This window comes from Nicotiana tabacum, chromosome 12, assembly GCF_000715075.1.
Source record: "Nicotiana tabacum cultivar K326 chromosome 12, ASM71507v2, whole genome shotgun sequence".
Classification (NCBI taxonomy): domain Eukaryota; kingdom Viridiplantae; phylum Streptophyta; class Magnoliopsida; order Solanales; family Solanaceae; genus Nicotiana; species Nicotiana tabacum.
The window spans coordinates 37,950,497-37,968,731 of NC_134091.1; the positions used below are offsets into that span (position 1 = coordinate 37,950,497).

At 39.1% G+C, this 18,235-nt stretch overlaps 1 protein-coding gene across 1 annotated transcript; it reads right to left on the reverse strand.

Moving 5' to 3' along the window:
- Positions 1-9,379: 9,379 nt before the first annotated feature.
- LOC107816559 (putative WD repeat-containing protein C2A9.03) lies at positions 9,380-16,328 on the reverse strand. The gene is made up of 10 exons (XM_016642285.2): positions 16,137-16,328; positions 15,524-15,680; positions 15,263-15,430; positions 14,549-14,635; positions 10,971-11,105; positions 10,776-10,886; positions 10,603-10,694; positions 10,411-10,516; positions 10,227-10,313; positions 9,380-10,129 (listed from the first exon to the last, which is right to left on the reverse strand). The coding sequence occupies exons 2-10, from the start codon at positions 15,674-15,676 to the stop codon at positions 9,716-9,718; spliced, it is 1,353 nt and encodes a 450-aa protein (XP_016497771.1). The 5' UTR covers positions 15,677-15,680; positions 16,137-16,328; the 3' UTR covers positions 9,380-9,715.
- Positions 16,329-18,235: the final 1,907 nt, after the last annotated feature.

Below are 18,235 nucleotides of genomic sequence, written 5' to 3' on the forward strand. Positions count from 1 at the left end.
CAGGCTATGAAGATTCCGACTTGGAAATGGGAAGTAATCAATATGGATTTCATTGTAGGCTTACCTCGTACACAGCGTAAGTTCGATTCTATATGGGAGATTATTGATAGGCTTACAAAGTCAACCCATTTTCTGCCCGTTAGGACTACATATTCCACAAAGGATTATGCAAAGCTTTATATTAAGGAGATAGTACGACTGCATGGTGTCCCTGTATCTGTTATCTCGGATAGAGGAGCTCAATTTATAGCTAACTTCTGGAGGTCCTTCCAAAAAGGATTGGGGACTCAGGTAAGTCTTAGTACAACATTTCATCCCCAGACAGACGGACAGGCTGAGCATACTATTCAGACACTTGAGGATATGTTACGGGCTTGTGTGATAGACTTCAAGGGTAGCTGGGATGATCATCTGCCACTTATTGAGTTTGCATATAATAATAGCTACCATTCCAGTATTCAGATGGCTCCATACGAAGCTCTTTACGGACGAAAGTGTAGGTCGCCTATAGGGTGGTTCGATGTTGGGGAAACTACGTTAGTAGGACCAGAATTGGTACATCAGGCAATCGAGAAAATTAAGCTTATACAGGAAAGGCTATTAGCAGCTCAAAGTCGTCAGAAGTCTTATGCGGATAATCGACAGTGAGACTTGGAGTTTCAGGTTGACGACTAGGTATTCCTAAAGGTTTCACCGATGAAAGGCGTTATGAGGTTAGGTAAGAAAGGAAAACTTAGCCCTCGGTACATTGGGACATATAGGATCATACGCAAGGTAGGACAGGTAGCATATGAGTTAGACTTGCCTTCGGACTTAGAGTCTGTACATCCAGTCTTTCATGTGTCTATGCTCCGTAAATGTATCGGAGATCCTTCTAGAATCGTGTCAATTGATGACGTTCAGGTCACAGAGTAGATATCATATGAAGAAACTCCCATTGCTATACTAGATAGACAGGTTCGGAGATTGAGGACTAAAGACGTAGCTTCGGTGAAAGTACTTTGGAGAAACAACAATGTGGAAGAAATGACTTGGGAGGCCGAAGAATACATGAAGTCTAGATATCCTCACGTATTTCCTCTTTCAGAGAAGGGTCCGACTGAATCATTACAACCTTAAGGTACGTGTATGGATTCTTGTGTTAGTTATTATCATTGGTCGTGTGAGGCCATTGTCGTTATTGATGATTGTGGTCCTATGTGGCATTAAATTATTGAGTTTCTACAGGAAGAGTTGGTAGTAGTATTGTTACAAAGGAGACTCTGCCAAAGTTATATAGATCCCGGGGAGTTAAAAATTCGAGGACGAATGTTTCTATAGGGGGAAGGATGTTACATCTCGCGTTTTCGTACGTTAAAGTTTCGTCGTAAGTTAATCGACGTAAGCTCGGGGATGAGATTATCTTGAGGTTATACGTATTTATTCTATTTTATAACAAGCGATAAGTAAGTTTCGTGAAGGATAAAGGGTAAACGAATTAAAGGAAGTGAGTTTCGTTGAAGGTTGTCGATTTGGGATAAAATATGGTTCGGGCCATAATACCCAGTATTTATGGACTAGTGTTATACAAGGTACCCCATGACCACGATAGTAGGGTACGTAAAGTGTATTAAAAGAGAGTAGTATATTAAGTAATTTGAGATAATTCTTAATTATGTGGGTAATTGGTTAATTATTGGTTAATGGGAGATTAACTATTTTATTAAGGAATGGTTGGATAAGACTAACCACGTGGCAGCACCCCCATCCCCATGTATGACTCTTAAGTCATTAATATATGTGGCAAGATTAAGAGATGTGAGAATTTGGCAAGTCTTATAATGCGAGTCACATTATTCATTTAATGAAAGAGATCCATTTTTAAGTCTTAGGAACATGAGTCATTAATCACATATTCCTCTAAGGACAGAGAGCCCATTTAAGTCTTAAGAACGTGAGTTCTTCAAAGGGCAGAAAAATTCCATACCAAAATTAGATAACGTTGGTTGTTGATTCTGTAAAGCGTATATTGCAAATTCTAAGCGAATCGGTTCAGATATATTAAGGCTATCCCTTATTTCTTTTTGGCATGATCTATACGATACGAACGAAACGAGCAAATGCACAATTTTCATAAATGACTATTCATAGAAATATTAGGGGTGTCTATATTCTTGATTCCCCATGTGAATTATTATTATATCTTCTGTTCATGGGTCTCAGAAAAATATGTATTTGATCAAATTTATCCGACAGGCATATTATTTTTATGACATTCAGAGAAAATCTTATTAACGTATTTCTTATGCATTTTATGCATTTATACATGTACATTGACCCATGACCAGATGACATTATATACGCGCATATAATATGTATATGGGATATGGAAAAAGGTTATGGTGTTATATACGCACCACCACCTGATCAGCTGGTACATGTTGATGATTTTGTCCACAGTGGCCGAGATGATATGATGGGATGCCCTCAGAGGCTTGATGATGTTATGTTCACCTATACCCATGCATGACACGATAATTGTATGCACGTGCATGACATTATAAATGTTTCATGATTTACAAGTCATTTAGGCTTACAGGCGAAATTCGTTATTCCATGTTTCATCTATGTCTTTTGTGTACTGATTTTTATGCCCTACATACTCAGTGCATTGACGTCCCTTTTTACCTGGGAAAACTGTGTTTCATGCTCGTAGGTAAAGGTAGACAAGCAGACGGTCCCCCTTCTTAGGATCCTTGATCAGCGAGAGTTGGTGTGCTCCATTTGATCCGGAGCTGTTTTGGATTTTGGTACGATAGGTTTGTTTACATATATGGGTATGACGGAACCCAGTCCCGTCCTTGTACAGTTGTATATTCTGTTAGAGGTCTGTAGACAGTCATGTATAGTTGGGTAGTATGTGGCCCTGTCGGCTTCTAGTTTTGGACATGTAGTTGTCTATAGCAACCTTGCCGGCTCGCCCTACGTATTTCCCACGTATATTTATATATGTATTTTGGACAGGTTTTCCTCACGCATGTTATTCTCGTAATTTAGCAGATCTTATTCATGTTCATATATTAGTTGCATGCTTTGGATTTTGGTACGATATGCTTGTATACATATATGGGTATGACGGGGCCCAGTCCCGTCCTTGTACAGTTGTATATTCTGTTAGAGGTCTGTAGACAGTCATGTATAGTTGGGTAGTATGTGGCCTTGTCGGCTTCCAGTTTTGGACATGTAGTTGTCTATAGCAGCCTTGTCGGCTCGCCCTACGTATTTCGCACGTATATGTATATATGTCTTTTGGACAGGTTTTCCTCACGCATGTTATTCTCGTAATTTAACAGATCTTATTCATGTTCATATATTAGTCGCATGCTTAAGGGTGTTCGACAGGTAGGAGTCGGGCACTCATCGCGGCCCATCGGTTTGGGCCCAATCCCGTCCTTGTACAGTTGTATATTCTGTTAGAGGTCTGTAGACAGTCATGTATAGTTGGGTAATATGTGGCCTTGTCGTCTTCCGGTTTTGGACATGTAGCTGTCTATAGCAGCCTTGCCGGCTCGCCCTACGTATTTCGCACGTATATGTATATATGTCTTTTGGACAGGTTTTCCTTACGCATGTTATTCTCGTAATTTAGTAGATGTTATTAATTTTCATATATTAGTTGCATGCTTAAGGGTGTTCGACACGTAGGACTCGGGCACTCGTCGCGGCCCATCGGTTTGGGTCATGACATTCACATTGTCCGCGAACGTGATATCTTCGATGACTTTGATCTTATCGGGATTGATCTCGATTCCCAGATTGGATACCATGAATTCGAGGAACTTACCCAGCCCAACTCCAAACGCACATTTTTCCGGGTTCAACTTCATATTTTATCGCTTCAGTATGCTTAAGGTTTCCTGCAAATGTTTTAAATGGTCATCTGCTCGCAGGGACTTAACTAACATGTCTTCAATGTAAACTTCCATTGATTTTCCTATTTGTTCCTCGAACATCCGACTTATTAGGCGTTGGTATGTGGCAGTGACATTTTTAATCTAAACGGCATTACGTTATAACTGTGCCGTATTTAGTGATGAAGGAAGTTTTTTCCTAATCACCCAAGTCCATCTGTATTTGGTTGTATCAGGAATAGGTGTCGAGAAAACTGAGGATCTCGTGTCCGGTCGTGACGTCGATCATATGGTCGATGTTGGGCAAAAGGAAAGGAGTCTTTGGGATATGACTTATTCAAATCTTTGTAGTCTAAACACATTCTTAGTTTATTCCCTTTTTTAGGGACTACCACTACATTTGCTAACCAATACGGATATTTAACCTCTCGAATAGACCTTATTTTAAGAAGTTTAGATACCTCGTCCTTGATGAAAGCGTGCTTGATCTCGGGCTGGGGCCTCCTCTTCTGTTTGACCGGGTAAAACTTTGGGTCCAGGCTTAGCTTGTGAGTGGTTATCTCCGGCGGGATTCCTGTCATTCAAGGTGGGACCAAGCGAAACAATCTTCGTTAGTTATAATAAATTGAATGAGTTTTTCCCTGAGTTTGGAGCTTAACCTCGTGCCCAGGTATACATTTTGATCGGGCAAGCGTTCTCACAATATGACTTGTTCCAGCTCTTCGACCGTCGATTTAGTGGTGTCGGAATCATCGGGGGCTATAAAAGATCTGGGAACCCCATAATTATCATCCTCGAATTCCCTTTGTTTGTCCGAATCTGCCGAGGATAGTATCGGTGATTACTTTTTGGCCCCTTTATGACCATCTGGTTCGGATCCTTCGGTGTTGAGATTGCAGACGCCGGTATCACCTCCTCGACCGCGAAAATTTCCTTTGCAGTCGGTTGTTCACCGTAGACTATTTTGACTTCGCCAGGTGTTGGGAATTTCAGTGCCTAGTGTAGTGTCGAGGGCACTGCCCTCGTGTTGTGGATCTATGGCCTCCCGAATAAAGCGTTGTACCTCATGTCCCATTCGATCACATAAAATTTGGTCTCCTAGATGGTCCCGTCGATATTTATTAGTAACGTTATTTCGCCCTTAGTGGTCTCATATGCCATGTTAGATCCGTTTAGAACTCGAACTGCAGGCACGATTTGGTCTTGTAGACCGAGTTTCTCCATAACCCTTGATCGAATGATGTTAGTTGTGCAACCTGGATCAATTAACACGCGTTTAACCCAAATTTTATTTACGAGTACAGATATTACCAGTGCATCATTTTGGGGTTGTACGATTCCTTCCACATCCTCGTCGCTAAAAGATAAAGTTCGTTCTGGTATGTAGTCTCAAGTTCGTTTCTCCCTAGTGGTGGATACTTTGGTGCGTTTCAACATCGGCCCCTGTGGGATATCAACCCCACTGATGATCATGTTAATGATGTACTGAGATTCTTCTTGTTCTGCCTGTTTGTTAGAATCCCTATTCCTGAAATGATTCTTGGCTCGGTCGCTCAAGAATTCTCGAAGGTGTCCATTGTTGAATAGTCGGGCTACTACCTCCCCCAACTGTCGACAATCCTCCGTTCTGTGACCGTGAGTACCATGATATTTGCACATCTGGTTAGGATCCCTTTGGGTTGGATAAGATTGTAGAGATCGAGGCCATTTGGTATCTTTGATGCACCCGATAGCTGATACAATGGCGGCAACATCGACATTAAAGTTGTATTCTAATAGCCTCAGCGCTTCTTTAGGCCCGATGGGTCTGTCGAAGCTATTTTTAGTCATGATTCCCCGGTTACTTTGTCCTCGGTCATTTTTTTTTTCGTTTCTTATGGAGTTTCGCCCGGATCCACTACTTCTCCGATCTCCATTATATGGCTGATATCGATCCATGTTTGGTCTTGGTTCATGATCGATGTCTCTCTTGATTCTGTCGAGGGTTCTGACAGGATAAACAGACCCCGAGGGGGGCCCAAGTTGATCGTCTCAGACTCTGATTTTTGATTGATACCGATTATGCACATCGGCCCAGGTAATGGTCGGGTATTCTATCAGGTTCTGCTTCAGCTGTTGTGAAGCCACCGAGCTTCGAATATTGAGTCCCTGAGTGAAAGCGTGAACAACCCAATCATCAGTGACCGGTGGCAGATCCATTCGTTCTATTTGAAACCGGGACACGAACTCCCTGAGCATCTCGTTTTCCTTCTGTTTGACTTTGAAAATGTCTGATTTCCTTGTCTCGACCTTGATGGCATTAGCGTGTGCTTTATGAAAGAGTCTGCAAGCATAGCAAATGAGTCAATAGAATTAGGATTGTGGTACCATATCATAGCTCCCTTTGACAAGGTCTCTCCAAATTGTTTCAGCAGAGCGGACTCGATTTCATCGTCCTCCAAAGGGTCTCTCTTGGTATAAGAGGTCACATGCTTATTTGGGTCGGTCGTTCCGTTATACTTAGGTATCTCGAGCATACACAATTTCTTGGGGATTGGCTTCGGAGCCGCGCTCGGAGGAAAAAAAATTGTACGAACTTCCTGTAATCCCGGCCTTTCAATATTGGAGGCGCTCCTAGGATTTGGTCTACCCTGGAGTTGTAGGTCTCCACCTTTTTATCATTAGCTTCGATTTTCTTTTCCCCTGATTCTACCCGTTTCGGCAGCTCATCGAACATCTATATGATCTCGGGGTTAGCCCCCGATTCGAGTTAATTTGTCCTTACAATGACCGGTTCATCACTACGGGTGACTTCCCGGGGCGGATCGGGCTCAACCCCGCTTGGTGCACGGCCCTGGTTCTGCAACTGAGCTATTGCCGCATGTTGAGCCTGCAACATTTCGAAGATCACTCGTAGACTGATCCCGTCTACTTCAATGTTTTGTGTGTTTCGAGTTATCGATCGGGCTCCACCACGAACGCTAATTTCGGTATCGGTAGGCAAGTTTGCGTCGATAGCCACATGTGAATTAACGTCGATCAGATCTGCGATCGAAATTTCGCCGGGATCAGCAGGTGGTACCTCGTTACCGGGCGCTATGTTGTTGTTTTCACCTTGATGACCAGACTCGTTGTCAACATGTAGAGGTGTTGATTGAGAGTTTGACATTTTGTGTTTTAGCCTGGAATCAAAGACACTTCAAAAAGCAAGTATAAAGTAGTGTGTGTTATGAAGATTCGTATCAAATAACCACTTTTATACTTAGCCCCACGGTGGGTGCCAAGCTGTTTACCCTCAAAATCGGATAACAATTGAATTTGTACGTGGTTTTAAGGATACGCGATCTAACTTGATACAAAACGAGAAATCAGATTAATATTGAAATAAGCAATAAAAAAATAAATGCAAATCACACAAGTTGAACAATCTTAGCCTTGAAGAATAATCACACTCGAGTCAGAAAGGTTTTTATCGATGTCGGTACAGAATGACAAGATAATGAGAACTAGAAATAATAATATATTGCTTTGTGATGCGTGGTACCGTATTTTGAATGAATTATCAGACCCCCTTTATAAAGTAGAGGAGTCCTATTCTAGGTACATTTCTATAAATGGTAAAAATCTCTTGATTTGCTGATTACCGGTTCCTTGCTGATACGTGCCAAGATTCTCGCCGTAATATCCATCCGATCGCGGATATTTCGGTCTTCTGTTAGTTATCCTCGAGCTCGTTCGAGGCTAAGGTCGACACCGGACTCAATTTTCCTCGAAGGCAGGTTTTCCGACCTCGAGTTCTAGCTCGGTGAGACTCGAGTTCAGTCCGTGATCGCCATGTGCCAAACTTAATCTACCAAGTTGAAGTCGAGCTCAACTTCGACCGTATACAATACTATCAGTATGAGTTTTATTTTCCTCATATCAAAATGATGAACAAAATACATTCCAAAATACCTGCTAAATCACTTAAATTATTACTTGGAATTTGGAAAAGAGAAAACAACAAGAGCATAGGAAACGCTTCCGCAGAGAAAAATTGGTTTCTACTCTCCACGGTGACAGAACCCAAAGAGTAGTGAATCAGTTTAAAGTAAAGGGTCTCTGTCTTTAAGTTTAAATAAGTGAATTTAACTTATACGCACTTGACCATTTAAAAAGCTTGTCTACATTATTAATGTATGTTTACTTGTTGTAGACTTGTAGTTATGATCTATTTTATTTTTTAAATTATTAATTACTTTTTATGACCGATCATCACGTATAATTATGTTTTAAGCGGTCTGATATAGTATATAAAAAATTAAACTCTTATATTTAGTACTTCAACTTTCAAATGATCGAGCGTTACTCTTGTTTTTTTTTTCTTTTCTTTTTCGGCTCTCTATTTACCTTTTCAACAACCTTATTGAATATTACGATTTACAGATTATGGATCCTTGTGTTGACTGGTTAGAAACCTCATCACCTAGTCATATTAAACGTGTCACGTGCTACTATGTTGGCCATTCATATACTAACAATTTATAAATGTCTGTCTAAATATACCCAGAGTCCCCTTCAAATCAATATAACTTTCAACAAATTTCAGCTTAGTAGTATAGAAAAGATAACATTATCCTTGAGAGATCAAAGACAAGTTGCTACTTTCTAGTAAATGTTAACGAAGGGGACCCCAAATTCAAGCTAGATTATTCGTGTGTTTCTCGTAACTACGAAAGGTGTTACTCCTACTATTCGTTTGCCGGCATCATTTCCATTCTTTGCTTCAAAAAATTCTGAACTTGAAGGTTGTTTTCAAGGAAGTCTACGTCAGTTTCAATACATAATCTTCATAGGAATTAGAAAAGATTATCCGCAGTCTTGTCATTGTTGTTGCTATACTTCCCCCTATTTTAATAGGTATCAGTGACTTGTAGTTGCCAGTGGGAGTTTCCTTCATGACCAAAAAAAAAAAGGAGTTTCCTTATTCCTTTTCCGCAAGTATTTAAGTTTAGTTCAATTTTGGATTTGACACTCGGTGAAATTGGTAGTCATTGCAAACAATTCAAATGGACAATAACCGTTGACAGTTTAAACGATAAACCAACTTTTCAAGTGTTCAAACTTTTGGCCAATCTCACAGAAATCCCTAGTTGACATGCCTTTTGTCGTAGCTCGGTTAATACTTTCAGATTCGTGAAAGGAGCAATATCAAAAGGAACAAAAACTAGATACCTCACGGTGATCTATAAACTAATCTTCGAATGTTTACCTTAACCCGAGCAAGTTGGCAAGTTAGTGTCTTTTTCTGATTTCCAAAATTCAGTATCGTTTTCTATTTTCCTTTCGTTGCAAATAGAAGAGGCTTAGTTTGGCATCAATCGCACACCGACTCCGAGACGTTAGACTGAGCTGCGTTTCTTAGATTGTTGGATACAAGACAATGGACTGGCACTTCGATCCGGGGAAAAGGGAGCAGAGGAAAGGGCAAAATGAAACAGAAAGTTAAAAGGATTAAATATAAAAACAAATAAAAGCAAAGCGAAAGCGAACACACTTTAATTGTGGTAAAATCGGTCATTAACAAAAGTATTTGACCACTTAATTCGTTCTGATATACAAATCCACTGCGATTTGCATTTACTACTGCAAAATCTTCCTCCTTCTGCAAGCTTAAATAATATACTCCCGCAGATACAGTCCCTAGAAAGCCAGCCACTGGAACGTCATCATAGCTCTTTCCAGATCGCACTAGTTATCCAAATCCTAGAGGTGCCTGCCTTCTGATCATCGTCATAGAAGGCCGGCAAACTATACACCAAACAAGCAGATGCCCTAAATTAAACCACAAGGTCAGGCGCCTTTCACTACAAAACATAATCAAGGTAGTGGTGACAACGTTTACGGTTAAACTCCAACAAGCTTCCATAGGTTCGGTCGGCCACTCCAATAAAGAGAGCTTCAGTATCAGGGCTGAAGGATATCCCAGCAATCTCGCCAAACAAATCAATCTCTTGACAGGCGCCATAATCAGATTGTGTATCGAAAATGTGGACAAAATCAGCTGGCTCAGCCATGGCCATGAAGCGACCATCTGATGTGAACTTGATTGCACGGATAGCACCCATCCTTCCCCTGAGTACTGCTATAGACTGTGATGTGTTCCTTATATCCCACAATCTGCAAGTTGTGTCTTGGTTACCAGTTGCCAAAATTGTTCCATTCGGGTGCCAAGATGATGCAAATGAATAGTCTAGGTGACCTTTTAGGTTGCTGACAACCTGAAGCATCAGGCAAAGGTCAACACATGAGCAACTAATTATTAAAAGGGTTAAAAGGTTAACACCCCCTCGTTTAAAAGATATGGATGAGACCAACCTTCCCGCTTTGACCATCAGCAATTAGACATTCTGGACTATCACCAAGGACAGCAAGTAGTTTACCATCTGGGCTAACAGAGGTGTTCTGCAATGAAATAGAGAGTTGTGAGTAGAGAGCCAACGAGAATTGTCAAAGTTGTGATACTACTTCATAAGAGGAAATTTAAAACCCTGCTACTCACATTAACAGACCAAGGGAATGTATAACGACTGGTGCAAGCGAAGTTTTTTGCATCAAAAACTCTGACTTGCTGATCATTATTAGCAGTGATTATCCTCATCGAGCCACTGCAAAGAACCATATAAGCATTGGTACAACAGTCTCCACAACGAATTCAAGAAAAGCTACAGAAAGACAAATTTCAGGGACTTACATAGGACTATAACAAATATCCACAGCATTAGTTATAGCATTCTCTTCGTTACTTATTTTTGTACTGAATGCCACTTCAGGATGGTGTAGATACTGCACGAGTTAAAATCATATCAGTATCCATTACCTTCAGGAAGAATACAAATCTGTTCAGACAGTATATTGTCATCCTACCTTACAGATAAGCTCCCCTTGGAAACCACCAGCAGCCATTAAACCATCTCTGACAGCCAAAGTGCTGATTTGCACACGAGAAAGTGTTTGAGACACTGATCCAGGGTATTTCTGCACAAACCAAAGAGTTAATTCTTGACTGCCAAAAGTCATTTAAGCATATAATGATAGACAAATTTACAAAGCATTACTAACCATAGTGGGCACCAATGGCTTAGCAACATTTAGCACTTCTTTTCCCCTCCTGAGAAGTGAGGACCAGTGCATCACGGAGTAGTTTTGCATCAGATACACATCATGTTTTGATGTAGACCACAAGAGATTCCTCAACTGAAACAAAAATATAAATTGGTCGATACACTAATCAATGGACAGCATACAAGCTTCTAATGGAGCAAAAAATGACATCATATAATATAAATATATCCGATAAAGCAAAAACAACTACTTCAGAATGCTGTCACTTGTTAAAAAAAATATTATCATAAAAACTTTTTAGAAAAATGCTGGCAGATTATGCAGCTTAAGAAAAAAGAAAGCATCATTTCTGCACAGCAGTACTTGATCATGATATCTGAACCAAGTTTTACTTGGATAATATCAGAAGCTACGCATGCAGTCGTGTACAGTTCAGTGTTCAGACAGTTCTCAATAACAGTCTCAACCATATGGCTAGCTGAAGAGTGAAGTATCTAATTTGGAATAAATAACCTACACAAACACAATGCAGAATGGACCACAAAAATCAATCGCCCCCCTCTCTCCTTCGCTGGGTCAGGCTCCAGAAGAACAAAGAAAATAGAAGAGAACAACATATGAAAGCCCTAAAAACAAAGTTAAGTCGAAAGTCACCATATAGTTAGTCCTAAATATTAGTGGTCAATGACGCATAAGCTAGCGACTGAACAGCTGCTAGCCTGCTACAACTGAACAATCTACCACTCATAGATACACATATCATCTGTGATAGAGCTGGTTTGTTAGAAAGCAAGTCGGGCAAGCAAACGAATAGTAATTCTTTCCTCATACTATAAATCGAAACAGAGAAGAAACCAAGAAGTCAGGAACTGCCAACTGTAACAATGACGAGAGGAAAAATGATGCAGCAAAAGAAGAATGCCAGAGAGACACGAAAGAGATGCCTCACCACAATTTAGAACACTAGATGTAAAGAAAAGACGATGGGTGAGCAAGCTACACTATGCCTCGGTAATTGTCCATATAAAAGGCAACACAACCCAAATAATGCATGATACATCTATGGAATCAAATAGCTTAATAGCTAGATTGCGAAGGAATGTGCCAAGTGCTGTAGAAAGGACCAACAAGAAAAGGAAAGAGAGGAAAACTCTTGGGAGCAGTAAATAAGCAACAGAGCCCAAAGTTCACAAGTGATAATTAACGGTGGAGCACCACATAACAAAGACAATAAATCAGCAACTACGCTCCCAAGTTCAAAATGTGGTTCATCAAGGCAGAACACCACACAATAATGCCACTGAAATTTTTTAAATGAATTCATGAACTCTCAAATGAATGACACACACACAACTCAATCTCAAACTTCCCAACTAGTACACTACATAACTAAGAAATGCAGTTGTCAGAAAGTTCAAAGGACAGCCCAACGGAATATCACAGATCAGTTAATCTTTTTTCCCTAATGGAAAAAGATACTGGCTGCAGATGGCAGCTACAAGAGAAGATGTACCAAAGAAATCAGATAATGATCAAAACTGTGCAATAGTTGTGATACATCAGATTGAAATTTACACCCCATTCCGTGTAAGTACTTAAAGAGCCTGGTGCAGAATCCATCTCCAACAAATAAAAAGAGGAGAAAATGCAACCCTCTTAAACGGAAGATAGAACCATAAACAAGATAATGAGAAGTTGAGAACTCGTGTATGCATTTAATAGAGATATCACATGGAACAATACGTAAGGAGACATTTGAGGTTGCACATTCACACATCTAAATGATTCAGATGATGAAGCAGCACAAATATTTTAATAACTTATTGCTGCCATTAAGAGGTTAGCCAAAAATAAACGGAAGAATGACCAAAAAAGCCTCTTAAATTCTCAGATATTCCCTATCATACCATATGGAAAACGCTCGCCCCAGCTGCTCAACATAATAACCGCTATCCTGCTTTTAAGGCTGAAATACAGATACAATTGAAATGCCCACATGATATTGGTTAATTGGAAAAATACAATTCAAGCAAACTGCAAACAACATTGACAACAAGAATTAAAACTTAACCACTCAACATAATGACCAGCAAAAATGTTCATCAACTAAATATCTTCTAAAGTGACAGCCGAGAAGTATGCAATGATCACTGGGCTCTAACCAGGAATGCATGAACCATGCAGGGAAGGCAACAGAGCTAGTCAGTGACCAACTGAAAATGCAGGACCATGGAAATAAAAAGATCAAAAAGAAATAAAATCAAGCAATTTTATAGAGGGGCACACAAAGCGAAAAGGGGAATTTGGAAATTTCAATCATCAGCTCAACTTTAATGTTTGACACTGTAAAACTAAATGATGTGTGCTCTTTTATCCACTCTGTCGCACGAACTCTCAATCACATAGATGCTAGAATGGAACACAACATGCAACTTGGACTAAGAACTACATTCTATGTCCGCAACAAATTACAAACCCACCAAAAGCCACGTTCAGTCCTCACCACTGAGCTTCCATATCAAAACCCTGGCCTGAAAATACATGCAGCTGATTCATGATGAAATATTCAAGAGTGAAGCGCCAAACAAGGATCTTGTACTATTACAAAGTTTCATGAGACACACTTCCCTAAGTGTTTACAATCTGCACAAAAAGGATATTGTGAATAAAACTCCCGGATCAAAACTCGATCCAGGCACAACAGAACTGCTTATACTGAAAAGAAAATTTAAGAAATCTAAATTCTGCAAATCAGAAAGATTGGCCCCTACATAAATCTTGTAGCTTCCACATGCAGATAGCCAGAATATTGTGGAAGAAACAAAATGAAACTGGCAACACCCAAAGTTCAGGATAGTGTTTTGGTGTTCTAAACAGAAGAAGAAAAAGAAAGCTGCAAGAAAATTGGCAAGTTAACACTAAATTTATATTAGAAGCAAGTTCACCAGCTTGGAGGCCATAAGAAGCATCAAACATACTGGCCCCGGTGACATATTATTCCAGAAAGCTGTCGAAGATGCGTCAGAGGTACATAAAGTTAATGTTTGAGTAATTCCACATCAAGCATCACACTCACTAAATTCTTCGACAATGGTACGAACTCCATACCTCTGAAGAATGAGAGGGCAAGCTTACAGCTTAAAGGTTTAAATTAAAATATCCTTAACGTTAGAGGAGCATAGCACCTGCAAAGGTACAGTTATTGCATGGAAAGAAGAAAAAGGTGACAGGGATCATCAACCTAAGGCCCACACAATGAAAAGACTCAAAATGACCAAATCCTATTGTTAACTCTAAATTCACGCTAAGATTCGAGTAAAATTATTATGATGTAAATAACAAACTACAGAAGAACTAAAAAAGGAAGAGGAAATAATAACATGAAAGGCCAGAATGAAGAAAAACGGCCATGGAGTCATTTGCCATGTTTAATTGAATTATGCAAAATGGGACAACAGAGACTAAATCAACATCAAAACACTAAGACTACGGGTGAAGCAGACCAATCAACTGCTTTCTGCATCATGGTTAACCAATGATTTATACAAACAAAAAAAAACAGAGAATTTTTGTACCTGAAAGTGCACAATAGTGGATTTGACGAGCCTTGTATTGAACTGGAAGTCGTAGAAGCTGTGTCCTTTTCCTACTTCCTTGCACTCCTAAAATCGTGAGGGAAATTTTAGACGTAGCTACGGCAAAAGTTCTAAATAGAAGCTTGGAAAAGACTAGAAAAAAAGAAGCTTTTAACTTGGCATAACTTGGCATTCAACAGATTTCGATTGTCTTATGCTGCAAAGGCCTACTAATTTTGTTTACTAAGCAACTTTTACATGATCACTCTGGTGAAATATGTAAATAAACAAATAATGAAACTAATCCAATTTTCCAAAGATGTACGGGGATAAGCTAAAAGGAACAATATGACACCAAATAGTCACAAAAAAAAAGGGACACTAGTTGTCCATTTTAAAGATTCCTAAATCACCAACTGAAGGAAAGGCATATATGGACTAAAAGACATCAGCTTTATAAAACGTCAATCAATTAATTTTTTCTTAAATTCTAAGAATAGGTGCTTAATCATAGTCCACACTATCATTTCAGACCTCTTCAGGGATCTCAACTGCACATAACATAAGTCTAGATCCTCTAGATATAAGCCAGTAAACCGTGAATAAGATAATCCACATGTTCCTCCAACAGTCAATTCCCAAAGTTGCATAAATTGCATAAACTCCTCGTATGCATTGGCACGACTTTGGAAAGGAAAAGAGCAGAAGAAAAACCTTTTCAAGATCTTCACGAGAGCGGGGGAGGTTCTCGTAGTTCTTATACTGCTTCAACCTCATCTCACGGTACTTATCTCTTGTAAAATTAAGCCTTTCCCATGGAATTCCTTGTATATCCTTGCCATTTCTAGCTTCTACAGCTGATGTATCAGTCTTTGACTTACTCTGCAAAATCAAAGAACAGTAACTCAACATGGTTAACTAAAAATTGACAATACCACCACTAACATGTCAAAAGTTTAAAATTTGTTCGCATACCACTTCGAAATCATCCTCAAAATCGGAGTCTAAAGAGTCATCAACATCAGTACTTCGTGGAGATTCATCCGCGAAAGTACTGTCATCAAAATCAGTAGTGTCATAGTACTCATCCACCATATACTCTAACTCCTGGTTTTGAGAGTGAGCCATTATCCTAAATACACCAAAAGAAACTTAAATAAGCACTAATTCATGAACTAATTTGACAAGTCTTCACGTATAAGGAGATTAACAGTTAAACAAAAAATTGAAATACTAAACCATTCACATGAATTTATAAAAAATGAAATCGTGCCTGCTGAGGAAAAACATCTAAACCTTTGAATTACAAGGTTTGCAAAAACAATTAAGAGAAAATAGCCGGGAATTCGGTGGAATAAAAGTTTAACAACATCAAAACTAAGTACATCATAAACTCGGCGCAGAATAAATTTCAGCTGCATTTTCATAGGTTGTATTAGCACACAAAAAGGCAATGAAACTGGAACTTCATTGATTTATCATAGAAACCCGTAACTAAGCAACTATTGAAAAACACAAGTGCAAACCGTCGTTTACAGTACATTCTATAAGAAAATAGTTAACGGAAAAGGAGGTTCCACAAACGAACCTTGAAAGAAAGGGAAGCTGAGAGATTTTTACGTGAAATAAACGGAGAAGTAACCGCTTCAACGCCGGAAAAATTCTCTGGTGTCGGAGATTGAGAAATGATGAAAAAGGAGTTTTTGGGAGAAAGGAGAAAGATGAATTGAAACTTCTGGAAATCTTTTGAGAAACGCTGTTTGCAAAACGGCGAAATTTGGAGAGAGCTGAGCTGGTACTTATAACCAAAAGTGGCGGGTTAGAGTGTGGGACCCACCAGGGGTCCGGCGAAAAACATTAGATCACGAAAATCCGTGGGCTAGGGTGCACCGTTCATCAGGGCATGGCGGCTCCACGTAAAACGGTGACGTTATTTTTGACGTTTCACCTTCACGGCCCGTTTCGAATCTGTGATTCGTCGGACTCTCCTCCCTTTTTTTACTGCTACGGTTGTAACGGTTATTATTACCATCAACCAATATATTTTCATTTTCAGTCATGAATAGATGTGGGAGGAGATAGCGGAAAAAAAATTAGAAAATTCACACAGATTTAATTCATGTTTAGAAAATGGAAATGTATGTGAAGAATATTCAGCTATTTAGATTTAGAAGTAAGATAGACCTAAAATCAATGTTGAAAGAGGTAAAAAATATTAAATTACCTTCAAAGGTTAGTTATAAAAGACTAAAAATGCATATTTTTCGGTGTACTTTCATCTCATAACTTGTGTGATTTTTGGAGGTTACATGAGTTGTTATAGTAAATTATGTTCATTACGTCCATTCTTATGTGTAAGAGCAAGTTGGACGAAAGGTGAGCAAAAGAAATTGATTCGGGACCAAAAGACAAGAGAAGTACTTCGCTCGTTCAATCTCGTGTGCACACGAGAGAGTGAACGAGCTAGCTAAGGAGAGCTTGAAAAAAACAGCGAATTATGGCAAAAAAGCATGGAAGTGCACGAGAGACCTAGAAGGAAAAGAAAAAGAGAAGAACTTCGCTCGTTCACTCTCGCGTGTGCACGAGAGAGTGAACGAACTAACCTAAAAAGATATTTCCGAAGTGGGCTTGTATTATTTCGCCCCATGTAAATCCTATCACATTTAAATAGTCCTTCAACTCACTTTTGAGAGAGATTCGACCTAAGGAGAGAGATTCAACCTAAGGAGGGGGATTCAACCTAAGGAAGGGATTCGACCGAAAGAGGCAAGAACACGCTAGGAGCAAGGCGAAGAATTCTTCTACGAGTTTTTCACTTTCTTCTTCCAATTTACCATTATTGTTTATGAATTTTAGTATTGTAGTTTTACATACTATTATGAATAGCTAATTATGTTATCTCGGATTTTGATGGAACCTTTTGTAGGATGAATTTTTGATACGTTTTGATATAATTGAGTCTTTGAATTTTTCTATTTGTTCAACTATGTGCTTGTTTTAGTTAATTGAAGAGCTTTCAATTAACGATGCCTATTTATTATGTATTGTTTGCAAAATAGTACATATTTAGGTGGTTGTTGAGCAACATCACTCCTAACGTATGTGAGAGATCAATATGACGGGTTTAAAAGCGGTATTAGAGATAACGAACCTTTTGACGTGATCATAGTGAGCGGTGAAAAAGTGCGAGTTAGCGTAGTTCGAGAGAATATGACTAGTACATTATTGTAATTGCTCGAGAGAGAAGTACGATAAGTCGAGTGATCACGATCAATAGAGAATACTTAGGCGATATTATAGGAGACGTAGCTGGAAGGATTCCGACAATTGGGAAATCATAACTCTAGACCTCCTTAATCTTATCTCCAACACTTAGTATCTTTAGTTATTAATGTATTACTTTAAATTGTTAGTTAATTAGTTAAACATAAGAATCTTAATATTTCTAACTTAAGAATTATTCGAACTTGTCTTCTTAATGATATTGAACAGTTATAACTAAACCTTAGTTCTTTGTGGGATTCGACTCCGGACTCTTAGACCAGATTATATTTACAGCGACCGCTTATCCTTTTTAGGACTAGAGTTGGGCGTGATCAATTAGCATGATTCTTTTATTAAATGAGCGAAATAGACCTAAAATTATATTAACGGAATATGCAAAATTTCTTTTATATATTAAAATTT